Source organism: Macaca fascicularis, chromosome X (assembly GCF_037993035.2).
Source record: "Macaca fascicularis isolate 582-1 chromosome X, T2T-MFA8v1.1".
Taxonomy (NCBI): Eukaryota; Metazoa; Chordata; class Mammalia; order Primates; family Cercopithecidae; genus Macaca; species Macaca fascicularis.
The window spans coordinates 46944634-46970379 of record NC_088395.1 but is presented as its reverse complement, the minus strand read 5'-3'; the positions used below and the strand labels follow the sequence as shown (position 1 = coordinate 46970379).

The 25746-nt window shown below is 40.6% G+C and overlaps 1 protein-coding gene across 1 annotated transcript in view; it reads right to left on the bottom strand.

Moving 5' to 3' along the window:
- RP2 (RP2 activator of ARL3 GTPase) overlaps positions 1-25173 on the bottom strand; it is a 44319-nt gene extending 19146 nt beyond the window's left edge. Inside the window, exons 1-3 of the mRNA XM_005593388.4 lie at positions 24899-25173; positions 8796-9461; positions 2432-2546 (exon numbers count right to left, since the gene is read on the bottom strand). Of these exons, the coding sequence (XP_005593445.1) occupies positions 2432-2546; positions 8796-9461; positions 24899-25000 (883 nt within the window). The 5' untranslated portion in view covers positions 25001-25173. The remainder of the gene's footprint in view (positions 1-2431; positions 2547-8795; positions 9462-24898) is intronic.
- Positions 25174-25746: the final 573 nt, after the last annotated feature.

Here is a 25746-nt window from a genome sequence, read left to right as displayed (position 1 = left end):
TCACTGCATCACATCACAAATAACACACGTCAGGCTGTCCATCAAAGATGCTGTTTGATCACCGGGTTAACATGGTGATCACCAAATCTCTGCTGTAAAGGTTTCCCCCTTTGAATTAGGATGTATAAATATCCTCTTTTTTTGAGACAGAGTCTTGCTCTTTCACACAGGCTGGAGTGCAGTGGCGCAATCTTGGCTCATTGCAACCTCTGCCTCCCAGGTTCAAGCAATTATCTGCCTCAGCCTCCCGAGTAGCTGGGATTACAGGCACCTGCCATCACACCGGGCTAATTTTCATATTTTTAGTAGAGACGGGGTTTCACCATGTTGACCAGGCTGGTCTCAAACTCCTGACCTCGTGATCCACCCGCCTTGGCCTCCCAAAGTGTTGGGATTACAGGCATAAGCCACCACACCCAGCCAAATATCCTACTTCTTAGCAACTTTTACCCCAATAGTTTTAGCACCCACTGATAATCTTTGTCTGAAATAATTATTACATTGGGGTTGGAAATGGTGATTTCCAAAGTCCATCATTCCTTCTGCATCTTTTAGCTCACAATATTCTGTAAACAGCAGATGAACATTCTTTTCTTCCCTCCCCTTTTTGTTTAACAATATGGATGCATAGATTTATGTTGCTAAATCATTACCTTCATTCTTCTTCTCTTTTTTGGGGACAAGGTCTTGCTCTGTTGCCCAGGCTGCAGTGCAGTGGCGTGAGCATAACTCACTGCAGCCTCAAGCTCCTGGGCTCCAGCGACCTCCCACCTCAGCTCCTGAGTAGCTGGGACTACAGGTGTGCATCATCCCTAGCTAATTTTTGTATTTTTTGTAGAGACAGGGTCTTGCTACGTTGCCCAGGTGGGTTTCAAACTCCTGGCTTTAAGCAATCCTTCCACCTCACCCTCCCAAAATGCTGGGATTACAGGGGTTAAGCACTACATCTAGTCCCAGTATTCTTTTTAATTGTTAAATTGTCCCGAATTTGGCCCATGGAAACTCCTTCAAGCTGGCTCCTAAGATCTTTTGATATGAACTCATCAGTCTTTGAATACCTCCTATAGGCATCTCTGGTTTTTAAGACTTGTTTGTATGATATTTATTTGCTGAAATTCCTGCAACATCTGCTTACTGTTTTTAGTTCTACTTTTTGCAGCAATAGAACATTTTACTTCTTCCATGTGGAATTTTCTGTTACTTAAATGCAGATACTATATTTGGGTTGGAACAATTCTGTAATACTACTTCACTAACATCACACAAGTACATAAATCATTAATTTAGCCCTACCGATAGGCTCACTTTATTCCTAACTCTCACACTTTAGTATGTCCAATACACTTATTACCTGATTCAATTTCCAAAAGCTGCTAAGAGGTTAAAGGTTCACTTTCAAGCTTCCAAATGTTCCCACATCAAAATGGTTGCATTAAAGGGGCCAGGTCAGAATTTCCTACATATATTCTGGGGTAGAGTCATGCAGGGGTCACAGCAAGTCCTTGCTACCACTACAGTAACCACAAAAGTATTATCAAATACTGCATTAATACTTACCAGCTGAGTTACACCCAGCATGACTTATTATCCTAACAATCCTCTAACATTTGCATACAGATTTTTGCAGTTTATTATAATGTTTTTATACATAAAGAGCACATAAAATGCAGATGGGCCCTCTCTCTAGGGTATACCCAATCAACACTGCATATTACTATACATATTTGCTCAGGCCAGTCAAGGAAAGCCTGATGAGCCTTGAGCAAACAATGTACCCACTCTGAACAGGTAAAGAGTACTCTGTCCTCTAGAATCAATACACCTTCAAATACAGGTAGGCAGACAGTAACCCTTCAGGTGGGCACACATACTCAAGTTCCTCTCTTTGAAGACCTATATCCAGTATCTGAAATTTATTGGTGGCATTTACCCATTAGGGAAAACAATTCTAATTATACACAGGAAGTTAATCAATCATATTAAATACATAAAATAGTATACCACTTTATATTTCTTATTTCTTTTCTGGTATGATTAAAGCACACTGAAGATAGAAAGAATCTTTATCAAGTGCTTTGCAACTCTGAGCAGGGAGTATGAAATATTTACTCACACTATAAAGGTACAACGATAATACAATAATTAAAATAATAAGATACATAATAAAATGTGACTTTCAGTACTAAGAACAGAGGATAGGGGAAAAAAAAGGATAGGGAAAAAAAGGGAAAAAAATTAGTTAACTAATTTCTAGTTAGTTATCTAGGGCTCCTTGAGTGATGTGAAATTTTGACATTTCTGAACAATAACAGAAAAAAAAGAACAAATGAGAAAGAGAAGGCAATGTAAAAGAAATGTTAAAGGCAAAAGTAAATCAAATTGGTATGTAAAGAAAATATCCACAAAAGTATACCAATCATCCAGAAGGTACCTTTGTTCACAAGAGGAAGGAAGTCAGGTGCTTTTTCCCGAAAAACCCTTTGAGCATCCTCAGCTTTCATGGACACTTCCTTTGTCTGAACTAGGAAAAAGCCTTTACCAACCATCTGTGAAAATAAAATTTAATTGAGATTTTAAAATGAACTTCTGAGACTAAAACAATGATTTCCTATTCTAGTATTTCTCTGTATAAAATGCAACAACAGCACACTGATTTTTGTTTTAATTATAAGTCTAATTCAGGGTGTTTGCTATAATAAGTTCTCACTATATATATGAGATTCTTTCTTACAGATGGGTGGTTCTGGTTTAGTACTGCAGTTAAGAGTAAGGGTCAAATAAATGTGAATTATCTCTCAAGTTTAAAACATGATTAAAATTTTTCTACGACCAGATGGAAGTTTTAGTTTGGTGATACTGCGAATGTCCAATAAGAAGAGAATGGTTAAGTAAACTATGGTACAGTCATATGACGAAATGCCATAGTTCATTACATTTATCATAGTTCATTAAATACAACAAAGATGTTATAATAAAATGAGGAAAAGCTTATGTAATAATGTTAATTTTACTTTTATTTATTTTTCTTTTCTTTTTTTTTTTTTTTTGAGACAGGGTGTCACTCTGTTGCCCAGGCTGGAATGTAGTGGTGCAATCATAGCTCACTGCAGCCTCAAACTCCTGGGCTCAAACGATTCTCCCACCTCGGCCTCCCAAGCAGCTAGGACTACAGGCCTGTGCCACCATGCCCGGCTAATTTTTAAAATTTTTTTGTAGAGACAGGTTCTGGCCATGTTGCCAGGCTGATCCTGAACTCCTGGGCTCAAGCCATCCTCCTGCCTCAGCCACCCAAGATGCTGGAATTATAAAGCATGAGCCACTGCACCTGGCCAATAATGTTAATTTAAAAAGGCATGATACAAATTTATATAGTATAGCACAATAATGGTAGATCACACTTATGGAGCACTTACTATGTGGCAGGCAGTTTTATGTACTTTACATATATATATTTAACCCTCTCATGAAGTAGGTATCATTACCCTCATTGTACAGATGTGAAAACTAAGGCGCACAGTGATTAAGGAACTTGCCCAAGGACATTTAACAATTAAGTGACAGAGCTGTGATTCAAACCTAGTTAATCCGATTACAGACTAAATAAATTTAAAAATTATTCCTAAAAAGATTATTCAAGGTATGGCACAATTATGTATTGATTTTAAACTTATTTTACTCTTTCTTATTTCTATAATTCTCCACAATGAGGACATATTAATTTTTAAAGTAATTATGAAAGTAGTTTTTAAAAATGCAAAGTCAGCCCAGCATCATGGCTCACACCTGCATTCCGAGCACTCTGAGAGGCCAAGTTGGGAGGATTGCTTGAGACTAGGAGTTTGAGACCAGCCTGGGAAACACAGCAAGACCCCATCTTTATAAAAAATTTTTAAAAATTAGCCAGGTGTGGTGGTGTGTGCCGGTAGTCCTAGCTACTCAGGAGGCTGAGGTGGGAGGATCCCTTAAGCCCAGGAGTTAGAGGCTACACTGAGCTATGATCTCACCACTGCACTCCAGCCTGGACAACAGAGCAAAACCTTGTCTCTAAAAAAAAAAAAGTAGTTATTCCAACCACTTAATTTTTAGCAAAGCTTGTTAGGTTTTTAATAATTAAAAGTAACATATATTCTCAACACAGAACATTTGAAAAATAAAAAATAGAAATGAAGAAATATCAACCAGGGTGCTACAACTAAAAGATGCTACTGCCATACAGGCATACCCTCCCAGTTTTCTTTTTCTCCCATTACAGAAATAATATATGCTCATTGTTAAATCCACAGAACTACAAAAAAAAAAAAAAAAACCTCTTAATAAAACGACTGTTAACATTTAAGTATCTATAACTTTCCAGATTTACCTACTTAAAAGAATCAGTTACTTACATAATATTCTACAGATTTTCACTTACTTGATTGTGACATTTTCTACATAAAATCAGTTTTAATGGCTAATAGTATTTCATCCTATGGCTACATTATTCCATACCATTCCATCAAATTTTATCAAACTCAAATCCTATTTCAGAATCTTGAAATACCCTCATTCAATGCTGCCTCCAAAAAAAGAAACATACATTTAAAAATTGTAGAGAATTACATGGACATCACTGCCAGATGACTGTAAAATAAAAATATCAGAAACAATTCTACCTCTCTTATTTTCTAGAGTGCTTATCATATCTCATTTTATAAACACAAACTGATATGATTATGATGATTACTTCAAAATAATGTTACCTAAATAATAAACTATACTTTAATATTTCCCCACAGATATTTGGAGAGACTCCTTTTCATGAAAATTCTTCTACTTTTAAAGACTTAAAAATAGTGGTAACTACCCAACTTCAATTTCAGATGATGAAATACTCCCAAACAATTCAAACTATTTTATTCTACTTTATCCTGTACATATCTGTGATGTAGGTAAGAAAAGTCGAGGAATGTGATTTTTATTGTTTGTTTGTGTTTGAGACAGAGTCTTGCTCTCTCGCCCAGGCTGGAGTGCAGTGGTGTGATCTTGGCTTACTGCAACCTCTGCCTCGTGGGTTCAAGCAATTCCCTGCCACAGCCTCCCGAGTAGCTGGGATTACAAGTGTCCACCACCACGCCTGGATAATTTTTGTATTTTTAGTAGAGACGGGGTTTCGCCATCTTGGCCAGGCTGGTCTTGAACTCCTGATCTCATGATCCACCCGCCTCGGCCTCCCAAAGTGCTGGGATTACAGGCGAGAGCCACCACGCCTGGCTGGAATCTGATTTTTACGTGAGAAAACCAAAGTCTAGTAACTTCTCTTGGCTTCCTATGGAGTGTACTTTCTGCTTTACCCAGCCTTTTTAGACTTCCTACCCTCTCTCAAATTGTATACTTCCTATTGCAAAAAAAAAAAAAAAAAAAAGTATTTAATGCATTAAAACAATGTGAAACAAAATTCTGTGATCCTCCTGGGGTTTAACAAATATAGAGTTAGCAATCATAGTTTCAGTCTAAGCTGTCCTAAGACACTTGTGTTATGACATGAGAAAGACTCAAGTTTTATTTTTTTCATCTCAAGATTCACTAGCTTCTATACATATTTCCCTGTGAACTCATTTCATTTTTTAAAAATGTAATCTCTCAATATAATATGTAAGTCTTTTGTCTTTCAGCATGTTTTGATACCCTCTTCACATGTACTTGGTATTTTATTTTTTGTTTGTTCTCTTCATTCCTTAATTCTGTACTTTCAGAATAAGATAACTATAGCCAAATAGTCCCTAGACTGGAAGGCCCTAGAGTCCACATGCTTTCAGTCACATTCCTGCTCCACCAGGCATTCAGCAACTTGCCTTTACCACTGAGGCAGCATAACAGCATCATATTTAAGGGTTAAGGTGTGGCCTACACAGCTAGACTGCCTGGACTGGAATCATGGCTCTGCTGTTTACCAGCTGAATGATCTTTTGCAAGGTACTTACCCTCTTTTGGTCTATTTTTCATATCTGTAAAATGGGGAATAATAGCACTTATTTCATAGAGTTGTTTTGAGTATTGAGTTAATTCATTTAAATTCCTTTCCATAGTGCCTGGCATATAGTAAACACTATGTAAGTGTTAGTTATTATTATCGCTGTGGGATTATTGTTTATATTGTATTCCAGGGGATATCTAAAGAACATCATTCTTCCTGGTCATATTCTTTTCAAGGGCACACAACACTCCCATTTCACATACCAGATACCAAAGGTTAAAAGGTTAAGAACATTTGATGACTCATGAAGAAACACTGTTTTGATGGCTTTTCTCTTTTTTTTTTTTTTTTTTTTTGAGGCGGAGTCTCGCTCTGTCGCCCAGGCTGGAGTGCTGTGGCCGGATCTCAGCTCACTGCAAGCTCCGCCTCCCGGGTTCCCGCCATTCTCCTGCCTCAGCCTCCCGAGTAGCTGGGACTACAGGCGCCCGCCACCTCGCCCGGCTAGTTTTTTGTATTTTTTAGTAGAGACGGGGTTTCACCGTGTTAGCCAGGATGGTCTCGATCTCCCGACCTCGTGATCCGCCTGTCTCGGCCTCCCAAAGTGCTGGGATTACAGGCTTGAGCCACCGCGCCTGGCCTAGATGGCTTTTCTCTTTAAGCATGCTAAATATTCTTTATGTCCACTCCTCATTACCTACGAAAAAGGAGTTTAACCTAAATAATTACATATTTTGAAAATTGTATGTAGTTTTTTAAAAAAAAATCACCATACAGCATAATGAAAGCATTTACCTCTCAGATGTTGGATTAACATGTGATCAGATAGCTCAAAAGCCAGAAGCACATTTTTCTATATCTTACCAGATTCATAGAATGTTTTTATCACATAGGCATAAGCAAAAAAGAAAATCTAGAAGTTTTAAAATTATACTTTGACTTCTGTTGGTTTAAAAACTATACCTCAGATATACTTTGTAGATTTCAGACATTTCTACATGGATTTTCTACATTGTGGAATGTATAGCTATTGAGAGGTATTCATTTTTAATATTTTCCTAAAATCATTCCTTTTGATATGTTCCAACTTTAAAAAAAATCCACTCAAAAAGAGACTTGATGAGTTTTCCAGCCAAGCATGGTGGCTCTCACCTATAATCCCAGCACTTTGGGAGGCCGAGGTGAGTAGATTGCTTGAGGTCAGGAATTAGAGACCAGCCTAACCAACATGGCAAAACCCTGTCTCTACTAAAAATACAAAAATTAGCAGGCATGGTGGCGGGCATCTGTAATCCCAGCTACTCGGGAGGCTGAGGCAGGAGAATCGCTTAAACCCAGGAGGCAGAGGTTGCAGTGAGCTGATATGGCGCCACTATACTCCAGTCTGGGAGACAAAGTGAGACTCTGTCTTAAAAAAAAAAAAAGAGACTTGATGGGTTTTCCATTCACTTCTCCATTTCTGTCAGTTTGGTTTTTAAATTCAAACAGATTCCTCTTGAAGGTACCTGATTAATGCATAATCAATACATCCTACTGCTGTCTTCCCACTGGAGCACCCATCAACTAAGGAACTGCTGCTTCTGGAGCCCCTAACCTCTGTATCTCCAATTATTTTTCAAGCAGAAGCTGCAACCCCAAAAACCCTTCTCTACTCATGAGCTCACCAAGACCCACTGTTCATAAGCCTATGAGTTTTGCCAACCTAGCTTCCATCTCACTCTTCTGCATCAAGCTCCCTTCTATGGCAATAAAGGAAAATAAGGAACATAATGTGGAGGTTGCTGTCACAGTCACAACAGGGTCCAAAAGTTGTATTCCTAAATGTATTTTTGGCTGGGCGTGGTGGCTCATGCCTGTAATCCTAGCACTTTGGGAGGCTGAGGCAGGCAGATCACGAGGTCAAGAAATCGAGATCATCCTGGCCAACATGGTGAAACCCTGTCTCTACTAACAATACAAAAAAAATTAGCTGGGCGTGGTGGTGCACACCTGTAGTCCCAGCTACTTGGGAGGCTGAGGCAGGAGAACTGCTTGAACTCGGGAGGCAGAGGTTGCAGTGAGCCGAGATCGCACCACTGCACTCCAGCCTGGCGACAGAGCGAGACCCCGTCTCTCTCTCTCTCTCTCTCTCTCTCTCTCTCTCTCTCTCTCTCTCTCTCTCTCACACACACACACACACACACACACACACACACACACACACACACACACACACATTGCATTTTCTTACCCCCTAACCAATTAGAACTCCAAAGAAATTTCCCCACTAAATAATTATAAAATGTCATGCTTTACTAAGCAGTACTACTTTTGTGAGCTTCTCTGGAAATCATCTAGTATAATGAAAACTCTTTAAGGGCAGAGAATTTTGTCTATGTATCTTCATCTCCAGCATATACTGTAGTTCATCATTTCTGAGTTGCTATCAATTATAAGATGCATTCCAGATAAGCAAAACCATGGAAAACAAATAGACATCCTATCATCAGTGAAATATAACAGTAACTAGCACATAATAGGTGCTTAATGCTTACTGAATTGAATTTTTTTTTTAAAGTTTCTTTGGGAAAGTATTTTGAGGCCCAAGCAGTCTACTTACAAACAAATGCTTAATGCTTACTGAATTGAATTATATATATATTTTTAAAGTTTCTTTGAGAAAGTATTTTGAGGCCCCAGCAATCTACTTACAGACGAATCTATTGGGGGAGGGGGTGGTGGCAAAGGATTATAACTTGAGGGTTGCCTGTATTTCCAATAGCCAATTTGAAAAGAATGGAAGTACTCCATAGTGGTCCATTTTTAAATCTAGGTGTATGACTATTTCTCTTCTCTTTGTCCTTACCTCATCAATTAGCTTCCTGGCATTTGCAATAGTATAATCACCAGCAAATAAAACCACTAAGCATGATTCATCGCTGCTCTTCTGTCTCTGACCCCGGGATATTGGAACAATGCTTCTATTGGCTTCTGTGGAAACACGAACAGCTTTGAGCTCTTCAGTAGTAGGTATAGGAACATAGTCCTGAACCACAGCATCTTCTGGAAGAAGGCTCCAGTTGAGTTCTCCTGACACAGGTGTAAAGTCATGAATGTTACTCCATGTATTGTTGAAGATACTTAGCCCTGCATCTTTGAACTGGAAAGCTAATTCAGGATAGTACCATTGAAAACAGCCAAATTTGATATTTGAGGAAGACTCAATGATGGGTTGAGTGGCACAACACAAAAAGACTTCCAGCTTTCTACAATCTCGCACACGAAATTGTTGGCAGGCTAATGTGCACTTGCAATCTCTGCAATTCCGGAAAAACACGCTGCCTTTCACGGGTCCCAGAAAAATTATGCAGTTAGTACAGTCATCAATGGTAATTGTAGCAGAGTGATCAAAAATATAGATGTTACAGTTCTCACAGTCTTGAATGAGAAACTGTTGTCCTGCTACTGTCCCAGGTAAGCGACCTACTGTTTCATCCTTCAGTCCACTGAACATGTAGTCTTTTGGATCAACCTGCAGGAACAAAACACAGACCTTGAGTATTATTAACATTATTCAACAAATATCAACTAAATGCCTATTGGCTGCCAGGCACAGTTCTTAGTGCTGAAATAGAAATTCTTAATCTCAATGACTTTGAAACACAATAAGGAAATGAACAGGACAAATTGTTTCTCTCAATAATAATATAAAACTTATGATCTTAGTCAATATACACACCTCCCAGAAGACAGATCCATTCTCTTTGCTATTAAATTGTGTTCTGGGCATGAAAGCTAAAGGGTAGCCTCTGTGACACTATGGTTTGAGTTTTCCCGTGACTTAACCCAAGTGACACAACCTTGCTATTTCAGCTTTCTGATACCTTTTCTTTTTTGATGCTTCATTTTTAAAACTTCTACTTCTCCAAAAAATTCTGAGGCTGGGTGCAGTGGCTCTTGCTTTTAATCCCAGCACTTTGGGAGGCCGAGGTGGGAGGATCAGATGAGACCAGGAGTTCGAGACCAGCCTGGCCAACATGGCGAAACCCCGTCTCTATTAAAAATAAAAAAATTACCCAGGCGTGGTGGCACACGTCTGTAATCCCAGCTACTCAGGAAGCTGAGGCAGAAGAATAGCTTGAGCCTTGGAGGTGGAGGCTGCAGTGAGCCGAGATCGCACCACTGCACTCCAGCCTGGGGGACAGAGTGAGACTTTCTCTCTCTCAAAAAAATAAAAAATAAAAAATAATAAAATAAAATTCTGAAAATGGGAATGTACCCAGACTGAAATATATTTCTCTATCCTTTTTCAAATCAATGTATGGGTCTCAGTTTCTAAACCCCAACTGATTTCTGCAATATGCTATAGAAAACAGAAGAACCTGAAGGCACAAGAATCACAATATGTAAATGCAAGCAAATTTGATTCAAGCATTTATTAAGCTACAATGCAATTTTTCAAATTTGGCCATTTCTATCCTTAGATCTTCCAAACTATAGCTCAATCTTTTCTTTCTTTCTTTTTTTTTTTTTTTTTTTTTTTTTTTTTGAGACGGAGTCTCGCTGTGTCTCCCAGGCTGGAGTGCAGTGGCGTGATCTCGGCTCACTGCAAGCTCCGCCTCCCGGGTTCACGCCATTCTCCCGCCTCAGCCTCCCAAGTAGCTGAGACTACAGGCGCCCGCCACCACGCCCGGCTAGTTTTTTGTATTTTTAGTAGAGACGGGGTTTCACCATGTTAGCCAGGATAGTCTCGATCTCCTGACCTCGTGATCCACCCGCCTCGGCCTCCCAAAGTGCTGGGATTACAGGCTTGAGCCACTGCGCCCGGCCTCAATCTTTTCTTTCATTCTTTCTTTCCTTCCTTCCTTCATTTTTATTTTTATTTATTTATTTTATTTTTTTGAGACAGAGTCTCGCTCTGTCGCCCAGGCTGGAATGCAATGGCGCAATCTTGGCTCACCGCAAGCTCCACCTCCCGGGTTCACGCCATTCTCCAGCCTCAGCCTCCTGAGTAGCTGGGACCACAGGCGCCTGCCACCATGCCCGGCTAATTTTGTTTTTATATATATTTTTTTCTGTCTGAGACGGAGTCTCACCCTGTTGCCCAGGCTGGAGTACAGTGGCGCGAACTCGGCTCTCTCCTGTCTCAGTCTCCCGAGTAGCTGGGACTACAGGCACCCGCCACCACGCCCGGCTCATTTTTTGTATTTTTTAGTAGAGACCGGGTTTCACCATGTTAGCCAGGATGCTCTCAATCTCCTGACCTCGAGATCCGCCCGCCTCAGCCTCCCAAAATGCTAGGATTACAGGCGTGAGCCACTGCGCCTGGCCCCTGTTTTTGTATTTTTAGTAGAGATGGGGTTTCACCATGTTAGCCAGGATGGTCTCGATCTCCCGACCTCGTGATCCACCTGCCTCCGCCTCCCAAAGTGCTGGGATTACAGGCGTGAGCCACCGTGCCCGGCCTTTTTCTTTCTTTCTTTTTTTTTTTTTGAGATGGAGTTTCACTCTTGTCACCCAGGCTGGAGTACAATGGCGCGATCTTGGCTCACTGCAACCTCCACCTCCTTAATTCAGTTAGCAAGTGCAAGCTAACTGAATTCAAGCGATTCAAGCGATTCTGCTGCCTCAGCCTCCCAAGTAGCTGGGATTACAGGCGTGCGCAACCATGACCAGCTAATTTTGTATTTTTAGTAGAGATGGGGTTTCACCATGTTAGCTGGTCTGGTCTTAAATCCCTGACCTTGGGTCATCTGCCCGCCTCAGCCTCCCAAAGTGCTGGGATTACAGGCGTGAGCCACCGAGCCCAGCCCATATAATCTTTTAAACAGTATGCCTGGAAAATGTCACATTGATTTTTTAATTTTAACTGACCTATCAAAATATGGTCACTAAAAGCCTATTTTTGTTTATTCCATGTGACTTTCTTATCTACTTCAACTGTTATAACTGTTTGTGACTATATAAATTTCATGCAAAACTATTCATGCACCCCATAGGCTCCCATATATACAATATGTAAAAATTTGATTTACAAAGCAAAATTTAATCATCTTAATAATTAGCAAACGAGCTTAAATTGACTTAGTAATTGCACAATAGGTATTGTACTTAGCCAGTTTTACATGCTGTACTAGGAGGAGTACTGGTCTGCAGTATGAGGCAATAAAAGAGGTACTCGTTTTCCAGTCCCAATTTTGTCCCCTATAATCAACCTGATCTTGAAAATGTTACCTTAACTTTCTGGATGTTCAGTCACTCTACAAATATTTGAATACCCAGTATGAGCCAGACATTGTTTTACTCACTAAAATGAATATGACCAGCTCTTTCCATAAAAGAAGTAAACATTCACCTAAACTAAACTAAAAACAACTTGACCATGTAATGAGAGATGCTGAGAATATTCTGGAGGGGACAGAGAAGGGACCTCTGGGGCGGGGAAGAGAAGTGGGGTAGAAGTTCTGCAAAACGTGAGAATGGATAAGCTAGAGCTCATCAGGTAAAAGGGATAGGAATAAAGGACCCTCCCTTCCCATGCCAGGTAAAAGTAACAGAAGGAACAAAGTAAAATTCTTCAGGGAGTGGGAGGAAAACTGAAAGTAGTTTGGTGTTACACATGCTATCAGAATGCTAGTAGATGAAGCTACAGAGGTAGGCAGAAACCGGATTATAAAGCTTAGACGTTATCCACAGACAAGAGGGAACCAGAGAAAGATTTAAATAAGCAAAATTTACATGTCAGGATAATTACTCTGATGAGATAAGGACATGTGGAACATGGATTGATCTGAGAGACTATTGTAGTCATACAGAAAGGGCTGGAACCAGAGCTGTAGTTAGTAGGGAAGAAGATGATGGGATGAATTTGAGAAATACTGAGGAAAGAGAATCAGCAGACTGATAATTCAATGGCTGTAGGAGGTAAGGCAGAAGGATGAATCACAGAGGAAAGGCCATGTGAGGACACAGCAAGAAGGCAGCTGTCTGTAAGCCAGGAAGAGAGCCCTCACCAGACACTGAATCTGCTGGCACCTTGATCTTGGACTTTCCAGGCTCCAGAGCTGTGAGAAATAAACTTCTGTTATTTAAGCCACCAGTCTGTGGTATTTTGTTATGGCATCCTGTTTTAGTCTGCTCAGACTGCAAAAGCCATCCTCTTGCTATGTCATCACCAGACCTGTCCTCTGTGTGAAGGAGAGGGAGGGAGCAAGTGTAAGCTAACTGAATCTTCTTATAAGGACACTAATCCTATCAGATCAGCACTCTACCTTTATGACCTCACTTAACCTTAATTACTTCCTTAGAGGTCCCATCTCCAAATACAGCCATGTGTAGGGGGGCAGGGCTTCAAGATATGAATTTGACAAACATTCAGTCCATAACAGCTGCCAATGCTGAGGAGTTAAATGTAATTTACTATCCTAAGTATTTTCTCTGGACACTCCAGTTTTCTTAGCTCATAGGGAGAAATTAATCTGATAGCTAAAGATTTTATAGCTAAATAGTTCTGTAGTATAAAATTATTTGGATTGTCAGCACAGCCTTCCAAGGAGAAATTTAAGATTTATGTTGCTGTACTTTCTCAACAATTCCTGAAAGTTTTTCAAAACAAAGCTAGACACAGTGGCTCACATCTGTAATCCCAGCTACTTGAGAGTGGGCCAGTGGCCTAGTGAGGCCAGGAGTTTGAGACTGGCCTGGGCAACACAGTGACAACCCCCAGCTCTAAAAAAGTTTTTTAAAACTTAGCAGATTATTTGAAGTGAGTTGGTGGAAGAGGAAAAAAAAACCCTTAGCTGGGCATGGTGGTGTGCACCTGTAGTCCTAGCTACTCAGAAGGCTGAGGCAGGAGGACTGCTTGTGCCCAGGAGTTCAAAGCTGCAGTGAGCCATGATCGTGCCACTGCACTCCAGCCTGGGTGACAAAGCAAGACCCTGACACTTAAAAAAAAAAAAGTAATAATAAACAACTGAAACTGAAATCCATCGTAATTTTGCAGGTTACTAGTTCTGAAATAAAGTGTCTACAATCACAAACACGGAAAGGTCATGTTTTAAATTTTTTTTTCCTAAGAGCCATTTATGAAGTGAGTTTAGTTTAGACTGTATTTTTTTTTTCTGACATAGGGTCTCACTCTGTCGCCCAGGTTGGAGTGCAGTGGCCCACTCACAGCTCACTGCAGCCTCGACCTCCACCGTTCAAGCAATTCTCCCTGCCTCAGTCTCCTGAGTAGTGGGGACTACAAGTGCACACCACCACGCATAACTTATTTTTGTATTTTCTGTAGAGATGGGGTTTCGCCATGTTGTCCAGGCTGGTCTCGAACTCCTGGACTCAAGCGATCTGCCTACCTCAGCCTCCCAAAGTGCTGGAATTACAGGCGTGCGCCACCATGCGTGGCCTAGACCATATTTCTTACTACAATCCTTAAAAGGTTACGAATATGCTTTAAAAAATCAAGGAAAGTGGTCAGGCATGGTGGCTCACGCCTGTAATCCCAGCACTTTGAGAGGCCGAGGTGGGTGGATTGCCTGAGGTCAGGAGTTCGAGACCAGCCTGGCCAACATGGTGAAACCCCGTCTCTACTAAAAATACAAAAATTAGCTGGGCGTGGTGGTGGGCGCCTGTAATCCCAGCTACTTGGGAGGCTGAGGCAGGAGAATCACTTGAACCCAGGAGGCGGAGGTTGCAGTGAGCTGAGATCGCACCACTGCACTCCAGCCTGGAAGACAAGAGCCAAATTCTGTCTCAAAAAAAAAAAATCAAAGAAAAATTTCAAGAGTTGTAATTCATCTGATATCAATTTAATGTCCTACATCTATTAAACCAAGTTAAGCATTATTTTCCCAACAGAAAACAAAAATGAACATCTTATTATCTAAGAAGCAATACAAATTTTTCATTAAAATTCATCTCCACAGTTAAATTCCCATAATGATAATGTGAGATAAAATAATGGGATTTGTTAATTCCAATGAAAATCCAGTCCCAATAGAAGTAAAAAGATTCAGGAGTATAAGAAGCACTATAGTGTACCAGGCACCATACTAAGTGCTCTATAATCATTCACTCAATCCATAAAAACCCCTATAAGGGCTGTGTATTGTAATTATCCCTGTTTTATACTTGAGAAAACTGAGGCACACGGAGACTACATAATTTGTCCAAGGACACACTGTGAGTCAGTGCTTGATCTTAGTCTCAGGCATAGACATTCTGGCTCCTAAATACATTCTCTTGGCGGCTTCTTCATATTCAACCATATTCAGACAAAAACAATTGCTTACTAGATGCACAAATCAATGCATAGAGAGTTCATAAACAGGCATATCTCTCTTTACATATATATCTCTATATAGATCACACTATGTGTGTATATACACATATATACGTATATACATATGTGTATATGTGTACATATGTATATATGTGTATATATATGTATGCATGTATATACATATATGTATGTGTGTGTATATATACATACATATGTGTATATATAGATAGTGCAGTGAGCCGAGATCACGCCACTGTACTCCAGCCTGGCGACAAAGCACGACTGTCTCAGAAAAAGAAAAAAAATTCCTAGATGTAAAAACAAAAACACAATCCACAAAAGAAAAAGTGAGTGGAAATTGAACTTTTACCCAAATTGAAAATGTTTGCTCTTCAAAAGACACTCTTAAGAGAAGACAAGTTATTAACTGGGAAAAAAGTATTTGCAAAACATACATATAACATGGGACTTGTATCCAGGATATATAAAGAGCTCTGAAAAACTCAATAATAAGAAAACAAATAACCCAATAAAAAAAATGGGCAAATGATTTGAATAAACACTTTACCAGAGATATATGGATGGCAAATAAGTACATGAAAAATGCTCAACATTTAGGGAAATACAAGTCATTAGGGAAATGCAAGTTAAACTACAATGAAACATCACTACACACATATAAGAATGGCTAAACTTTTTTTTTTAAAAGCTAGGAAAGGTGCAGTAGCTCACAGCTATAATGCTAGCACTTTGGGAGGGCAAGGTGGGAAGATCGCTTGAAGCCAGGAGTTTCAGACCACCTTGAGCAACATAGCAAGACCTTGTCTCTACAAAAAATAAAAATATTAGCTGAGTGTGGTGGCAGACACATGTAGTGTAGTCCGAGCTACTTAGGAGGCTGAAGTGGGAAGATTGCTGGAGCCCAAGAGGTCCAGGCTGCAATGAGCCATGATCATGCCACTGTACTCCAACCTGGGAGACTGAGCAGACCCTGTCTCTTAAAAACAAATTAACCTGACAATATCAAGCAAGTGATGTGAGGATGTGGAGCAACTGTATCTCTCATATACTGCTGGTAGGCAAAATGGCATAGCCACTTTGAAAAATAGTTTGACAGTTTATTTGTTAAATTTTTAATTAATTTTTTTTAATAGAGAGAGGATCTTGCTCTGTGGCCCACAATGGAGTGCAGTGGTGCAATCTGAGCTCACTGCAGCTTCAAACTCCTGGGCTCAAGCAATCCTCCTGTCTCAGCCTCCCAAGTAGCTGGGACTATAGGCATATGCCACTATGCCTGGCTATGTTTATCCATTTTGCAGAGATGGGGTCTCACCATGTTGCCCAGGCTGGTCTTGAACTCCTGGCCTCAAGCAATCCTCCTGCCTTTACCTCCCAAAGTGCTGCAATTAGAGGTGTGAGCCACTGACCTGGCAGTTTTTTGTAAAGTTTAATAAACAATTTCCATATGATCATGGGTATTTACCCAAGTGAAATCCCACTCATGGGTATTTACCCAAGTGAAATGAAAACTTATGTTCACTCAGAAACCAGTACACAAATATTTATGATAGCTTTATTCATAATTACCAAAATTGGAAACAACCCAAATGTCCTTTAACTGATGAATGGATAAACAAACTGTGATATATCCATACAATGGAATACTACTCAGCAATTAAAAAGGAACCCCTGGCTGGGCATGATGGCTCATGCCTGTAATTCCAGCACATTGGGAGGCCAAGGCAGGTGGATCACCTGAGCTCAGGAGTTCAAGACCAGCCTGGGCAACGTGCTGAAACCCCATCTCTACCAAAAAGATACAAAAAATTAGCTGAGTACGGTGGCACTCGCCTGTTGTCTCCACTACTTGGGAGGCTGAGATGGGGGATCCCTTGAGCCCCAGAGGCTGAGGTTGCAGTGAGCTGAGATTGTGCCACTGCATTCCATTCTGGGTGACACAGTGAGACCCCATCTCAAAAAAGGAACTCCTGATACATGCAACAACATGGATAAATCTCAAATGCATTCTGCTAAGTGAAAGAAGCCCAACTCAAAAGATTATGTATTATATGATTCCATGTATATGACATTCTCAAAAAGACAAAACTACAGGGATAGGAAACTTATCAGGAGCTGGGAGTGGGGCTGACTACAAAGGAGCAAACTGACTATACAAAGGAAGAACTTTTGGGGGCAATGGAACTATTTTATATCTTGATTGGCGATAGCTCCACAACTGTATTGTCAAAACTCATAGAACTGTACACTTAACAAGGGTAAATTTCACTGTATGTTAGTTACACTTCAATTAAAACAAATACTTAAAATTTAAACATTGTTAAGTCAGCTTCAGGGCTAGATAGCTATGTAGCTGAGAGGTTATTTCACAAATGAAAACATTAATGCCACATAATTATAGAACTAATAGTGCTGAAATAGAAATTCTTAATCTCAATGACTTTGAAACACAATAAGAAAATGAACAGGACAAATTGTTTCTCTCAATAATAATATAAAACTTATGATCTTAGTCAATATACACACCTCCCAGAAGACAGATCCATTCTCTTTGCTATTAAATTGTGTTCTGGGCATGAAAGCTAAAGGGTAGCCTCTGTGACACTATGGTTTGAGTTTTCCTGTGACTTAACCCAAGTGACACCTACATCATCATTGCTACTGTCAATATTGTCAGTAGGCTTTTAGCCTATTTGGAATTTATATAAGTGAAAAATGTACTAAGCTTTGTAGAGTACCAGGGTCAAAAATATATTTTTAAATGATTGTTTTAATAAAAGGGGCTATGAAAAATTCAACTCATATCCTATGTATCTAATGATCTTAACCACAACCTTGCTATTTCAGCTTTCTGATTCCTTTTCTTTTTTGATGCTTCATTTTTAAAACTTCTACTTCTCTAAAAAATTCTGAGGCTGGGTGCAGTGGCTCTTGCTTTTAATCCCAGCACTTTGGGAGGCGGAGGTGGGAGGATCAGATGAGACCAGGAGTTCGAGACCAGCCTGGCCAACATGGCGAAACCCCGTCTCTATTAAAAATACAAAAACTACCCAGTATCTTGAGTTTATATACTATTGATGATTCGAGAAACTGAAGTACTACATTTATATTAGCTTACCATGTTGTGAAATATATAACAACAAAATAGAATTATGAAATTTTAGGATTGAAAAGATTCCCCATATCATCTAATCTAATCTGAATCTATTTTTACATCCTATCACATTCCCTTTGTTCATCCAGATTTGCCTGGATGTTTCTAGCAATGCTTACCTCCCGTCATGACCTGCTCAAAGAATTCGAGAACTGGAAGGGATCTTAGGAAACTGAGGGCTAAAAGCTAAATTACTTTACCAGTGAGGTGTTGTTAGGTTCAGAATATAAATTAAAATTTCAGCCCCATATACTTTTCGCTCTCTATGCTTTTTACCTTTATCAAAATTTTATATGGGTGAAGAAACTGAACACTCACACATTGCTGGTGGAAATATAAATGGTGCAGGCACTCTAAAACACAGTTTAGCAGTTCCTCAAAAAGTTAAACATAGGCCGGGCACAGTGGCTCACACCTGTAATCCCAGCACTTTGGGAGGCCGAGGCGGGCAGATCACGAGGTCAGGAGATCGAGACCATCCTGGCTAACATGGTGAAACCCCATCTCTACTAAAAATACAAAAAATTAGCCAGGCGTGGCGGCGTGCACCTGTAGTCCCAGGTGCTGGGGAGGCTGAGGCAGGAGAATGGTGTGAACCGGGAAGGCGGAGCTTGCAGTGCGCTGAGATCATGCCACTGCACTCCAGCCTGGGCAACAGAGAGAGACTCCACCTCAAAAAAAAAAAAAAAAAAAAAAAAAAAGTTAAACATAGAGTCACCATATGACCCAGCAATTCCAAACCTAGATGTGTACACAAGAGAAATGAAAACATGTCCAGACAAAAACTTGTATACAAATGTTCATAACACCATTATCCATAATAGACAAAAAGTAGAAACAACCCAAATGTCCATCAGCTGATGAACAGATAAATAAAATGTGGTATATCAATACAATAGAATAAAGTCTTGATATGTTACAATATGGACAAACTTCAAAAACATGCTAAGTGAAAGATGCCAGTCACAAAAGGCTAAATATTGTGGCTCCACTGAAGTGAAATGTCCAAAATAGGAACACCTATAGAGACAGAAAATAAGTTTGTGGTTTCCAGGGGCTGGGGGAGACGAGAATGGGCAACGACTACTAATGGGTACAGGGTTTCTTTTTCCAGGGATGAAAATGTTCTAAAATTAGACCATGGTGATAAGCCTGTGAACTTACTAAAAAATACTGAATTATATACTTTATTTTTAAACTAAATTTATTTTAAACTTTTATGGATATATAATAATAGTAGTATGCATTTATGGGGTACATGTGATATTTTCATACAAGCATACAACAATGTAATGATCAAATATGGGTAACTAAGATATCCATTACCTCAAACAGTTATCATGTCTTTGTGTTGGGAACATTCCACATTTTCTCTTCTAGCTATTTTGAAATATACAATAAATTATTATCAACAACAGTTGGCTGTGGTGGGTAGTGAGGAGGAGAAGATGAAGAGTGGTGGGTTAATGAGTACAAAAACACAGACAGACAGGCACGGTGGCTCATGCCTGTAATCCCAGCACTTTGGGAGGTCGAGGCGGGCAGATTGCCTGCAGCCAGGAGTTCGAGACCAGCCTGGCCAACATGGTGAAAGCCCATCTCTACTAAAAAATACAAAAACTAGCTGCGTGTGGTGGCGGGCGCCTGTAATCCCAGCTACTTAGGAGGCTGAGGCAGGAGCCTCTTGAACCCAGGAGGGGGAGGTTGCAGTGAGCAGAGATCATACTACTGCATTCCAGCCTGGGCAACAGAGCGAGACTCCATCTCAATATATATACAGTTAGACAGAATGAATTATATACTTTAAATGGGTGAATTGTATGGCATATGAATTATATCTCTAAAAAGCTATTTTTAAAATTAATAAAGAACTAGTTATATCCTTTAAACAACTTTTATGTAGAGGATTTAAGACCTACTGGCAAATTCTTTGACGCTCCTCCCATTAAGAGGTCACCTCCTGTTGGAACTGGGTGGGCATTTGTGACTGCCTCAGCATTACTCCTGCCACATCCAAATTAAGTCAAATTAAGTGACTTAAGAATTCACTTAAGAAGCTAGTTAGAAAAAACCATGCAGCTTCTGCCAGTCTCTCTTAGGATGCTTGCCCTTGGAACCCTGCCATCACGCTGTGAGGAAGCCAGGGATACGTGGAGAGCCCCCAGCTGAGCTCCCAGCCCAAAGCCAGCATCAACTTGCCAGCCAGCTATGTGGTCAAGCCATCTTGAAAGTTGTCACGGTTGATGCCACATTGAGCAGAGTCAACCCTGCTTAACCTTACGCAAATTAAAGAGTTGTGAACAAAATATCTGCCATTATTTTAAACTATTAAGTTTTAGGGTGGTTTGGTACACAGCAATGGGTAACTAGAATACTTTTCATACTTAAAAGAAGGCTAAAAACAGTATCTAGCCTCCTCCTACTTAGTGCAGACACTTCTTTCTAGCAGATTACCACCCTAACTGTCCAACAGTTTTGACAAACATGGAGATCACGTCCTCAGCAAAGCCACCCCTTCCACTGATGACCAACTCTGGGAATTATGATCTGCCTTATGTTAAAACCAGTTCTGTCATGCCCAAGCTCTGGTTTAAGTTCTTTCCTCAGAGGTGACCATTACTCTCTAAACCTCTTCTTCAGGACAGGCCTTTACCTTACTAAACAGTAGAGAAATCTTTAGCATTGTCCTACTATATAGCTGAGGAACCTGAAGTGCACAAGTTGGCTGCTTTACCCAAAGTTACACAATAGATATTTGAATTTCTGATATAAGATTTTTGTTTAGTATTATTTCTGTTGAGTATGAGAGAAACATAACAGACACAACATGTGCTGTCCTTACTCAAATCGCAATTTTCATACTTAAGCCATAATTGTTTAGAGAGTTAATCCTCATTTCTATTATCTAGGAGGAAGAGTATGGGCATGAATAACTGGAAGATGAAAACTACTTTTCCGTATCACTCTTCCTCACCTCATGTGTACTTAAAAGTTTCCTGTTTTAACTCCAGAAAGCCAGTAAACTCTTGCAGGGCAGGGATAAATCTTATAATTTTGAGTCTTACTTGGTGTTTGAGTACATATATACTGAATAATTTGCCTATCTATGGGTGGCAGCATACAGATAAGGATAAAAACATCCCTTCTGAAATAATTAAAACACAAGTCTTACAATCCAAAAATATTTCTCATCACATCAGTGTAAGAATTGTAAACTTTTTTTCTTTTTCAAAGTCAGCAGCAATAGAAAATGAGCTTCTTACACTGTTGACTACAGTATGTCAGTTGCTATGACAATGCTTAGTCCCCAGACATTCCTTCTAATTGAGACAATTTCTCCCAGCTTCAGTCCCCTAAGACTGACCCAATTACACAACTCAAACCCCAAAACCCAAGGGGTGCCCTTCAATAAAGATACTCCGGGCTGGGAGCGGTGGCTCACGCCTATAATCCCAGTACTTTGGGAGGCTGAGGCAGGCGGATCACCTGAGATCAGGAGTTCAAGACTAGCCTGGCCAACGTGGTGAAACCCTGTCTCTACTAAAAATATACAAAAATTAGCCAGGTGTGGTGGTGTGCACCCGTAATTCCAGCTACTTGGGAGGCTGAGGCTGGAGAATCGCTTGAACCCAGGAGGCGGAGGTTACAGTGAGCTGAGATCGTGCCACTGCATTCCAACCCGGGCGATGACAGAGCCAGACTCTGTCTCAAAAAGAAAAAATTTAAAAAAGATACTATGATTACACAACCTAAGGAAAAATGTAAATACCCTTTGCCAAGTTGCAAGGAAAATTTTCAGGCAACCCATTTTGTTTTTACATGTAAAAGTCTTACAAGTTGAATGGTAATTGTCTGATATAACTTTAAAACTGTATATGCTATAATCCATAACCACATTCCAGAAGCCTTAACTTTTAATATAAACCATGTCTATTAATATGCATGCATCATATCTCATTTATGTTCTCTGGGCTGTATTTGCATTCTGTTCCTTTTAAGGTACAACTGAAATCTTCTAGGAGCAAGCAAGGCCATGCTCAGTAAATGTATCATTGGACTAATACAGAACATTTGCACACTAGCCCAAATTAACCTCATGGGAGGCAAGGAACTAGGAAAAAATATTTAATTAATTTATTTATTTTTGGAAACAGGGTCTCACTCTGTTGCCCAGGCTGGAGGGCAGTGGCCTGATCATGGCTCACTGCAGCCCCTAAGTCTCGGGCTCAGGTGATCCTCCCACCTCAGCCTCCTGAGTAGCTGGGACTACAGGTGTGTGCCACTATGCCCTACTAATTTTTGTACTTTTAGTAGGAATGAGGTTTCGCCATATTGCCCAGGCTGGTCTGGAACTCCTGGGCTCAAGAGAGCCACCAGCCTCGGCCTCCCAAAGTCCTGGGATTACAGGCATGAGTCACCATGCCTGGCCCTAGAAAAAAATATTTTAAATTGTATAAAATTTAACAAGCTATCATAAATGAGGCACCTTAGAAAGAATTCTTAGTAATTTCAAAAGAAAAAAAATGCAAAAAGATAAAGCTATGTTGGGAAATGTGGTATCTGCATTGTCTCAAAATGTAAGCTGGTAATTCTCTTTAACAGTCCAAAAGATTTTAAAACAGGGTTTTGTTTTGTTTTGTTTTTCAGAATATAATGCTCATTTGGTTAGAAATTCTCATTTTGATTGGCTGAGTTGATCAAGATTTTAACTTTTATTATACACTCAGAAGCATGAGCTTATTTTATATATCCAATAACATCTCTTACATCTCTGCAACTACAGAACTTAGTAGTGTTCTCAAAAAAAAATGTTCTCTGTAAGCTCAAAACAGTTTCTATAATTGAAAGTTTACTACACACTCATTTGTGGGGAAAAAGCTTAGACGTTGGTGTCCAATATTGTATTTCTCAATGCATTTACTTAGCCAATGGGCAAAAGAAGAAAAAAAACCACAAGACACACACACTTATTTAAAAGAAGGATTAACATGAGAAATCCCAACTAACCTGAATATTATGTTAATAAACGCTAACTGTAAAACAATTTATTGTGAAACAATGAGTCATAGGCAGCCAAGACTACTATAAATAAAACATAAAGGCATTTTATTTCGTTTAGATTTAGCCTGAGTTCAAAAGAAAAAACTAAAATAAAAATGAAATACACAACCTTCTCTATGGCAGACAGTTCAAGCTAAGAGAACATTGTTAGAAATCCAAAGGCTGAGGAAAATGTTATCTTTTAAAAATCGCCCATCAAATAACTTTAAATGGCAGGTGCAATCTTCTTGTGAAATAGAAAGCATAGTACATTCTTCCCCTACATTATAAAATGCTACTATCGAGTATGACTAAGAGAGAATAAATGTACCATGTGACCCAAGAAGGGTGTGTATGAGAAGTAGGGGCAGAAAGACGGGGCTAAGAAAAGCTGCAAAAAAGCTTTTAATTTCTTAACTCTGACTCTTAGAGACCAGCGCTTACCTGAATACGTTCTGCTGGGGTTTGGAAATCACGCAGAAAGGTCTGTGATTCCAAAACGTTAATACACTTATTATAAAGTATTCTTGGGTAAAGACATGTTGCCTTAAGCAAGGAGTTAACTGTTTATAATACTCATTTGAAAAATCTCTCATTTTGTTTGGGAGAAATAATTGATAAGTCCATCAAAGTAGTTCAGTAAGCACAAATAGAGAACTATGTAGAAAGAGGAACTATTATGAAATGTATGACCGAGTGTGTTTTGTGTAAGACTAATGGAGGTTTTCAAAGTTTTTTGGTTTCTGGCTATATACAAAAATAAAAATAAGGGAGTTTTCATTCATTTAAACCAGCAGTAAAATACTGCCCGGTTTATGCCGCTTATTTTCACCTTACAGTCTTAATACACATTCCAAGACTGATGCGATATTCATTATTTCTTTCGGATAACTGGAAGAGGAGGGACAGTAAAGCTGTACATTAAACAGTCCACTTGGTAATTGAGAAAATTCAGCAGTGAAATATATCATGAGGCACCAAAGAGATTTGCCGGGGAGGGCAGACAAAAGAGAAAAGAGCCACAGAACATTAAGCCCCGGAAGAGATGAGAATCAGTCCCATACACGTAACTCGACGACTGGACAAAACCCCGCTTGACGCTGCCGGTGGGTGAAACGAGGTGATTTGAGATTCAGGGCGTTCTCGGTTCTTTCCCTCTCTCGAATCGATCATCTCCGACAGGAAGTCAGAGCAAGGCAGGGTTCGGAGCCAGAGAAAGCTCCCGGGGGAGTCTGTCTACCAGGACAACAAACTCCTAAGGCTCCTTCCGGAGCTCCACAGCCCTCTGGGCGCCCTCTCTAGCGCTGTACTTCACGCCCCCGCTCCCCCAAAAAAGTCGTGCACCCCGACTTCAGCTATTCGCGTTCAAGACAGTGCGGCAGCTGTTGGGTCGGCCCACTCAGCGGTCCCGGGTCGTAAGAGACCCCGGCGGTGCGGCTCAGGGAGGCTGAGACAGCGGCTACACGACTTTCATTACCTTCTCGCGCTGATCCCAGCTGTACTGCTTTGGCCGCTCCTCCTCGTTCTCGGGCCGCGACTCCTTGTCAGCCTTCCGTCTCTTGGAGAAGAAGCAGCCCATGGTCCCAGCCCGCGGAGTTCGCTGGCCAGCTCACTCGCTCAGGCACCTCCTAGAGTGTGGCGTGAACCCTGGGCACCCCGGCCCCGCAGCTCTCCGGACTACGCCCCGCGGAACCGCCCAAGAGTCCGCAGCCTTAGTTTGCCCGCCAGGCCCAGCACCCCTTCCCCTTTTTCGTCGCCCTGACGACCCAGCGCAACCAATTAACGCTCAACGCCTGTTGAGCCAATCAAAGTCTCTCGAGCAATCCTGCGCGGCCTATGAAGAGAGGCCTACGTACTCACACACCAATCCACGCCTGGCTCCTGCGACAGCCCCTAGCGGCGGGGCGGGCCGGCTCTGGCGCAAGCACGGGCAACCCCGCCCACAGCCTGACCCGGCCCGCCCTCGGCCCCGCCCCTCCTGGGACTTGGTGGGCTCTCTAGCTGGTGGGAGGCCGAGCTCGGCATTCGGGTTTTTTTGCCTCTGATTCATAAATTTGCAAATTCAAGGCGCGGGAGAGGTCTCCAGTTGAACATTAGTTTATCGTGTGAGGAAAGTTGTGAGGGAACAGAAATTCCCGCTGACACAAGAAGACCCTGAAATTTGTATTACTAAATCCTCTTCTCCCCTCATCACCCTTCCTACCGCCCTCTCATCGCCTGGCCAGGGTCACCCCCTCAAGAATTGTACCCCATAACCTCACAATCCTCTTCTGTGCTCGCTCTTTCTTTCTTTCTTTCTTTCTTTCTTTCTTTCTTTCTTTCTTT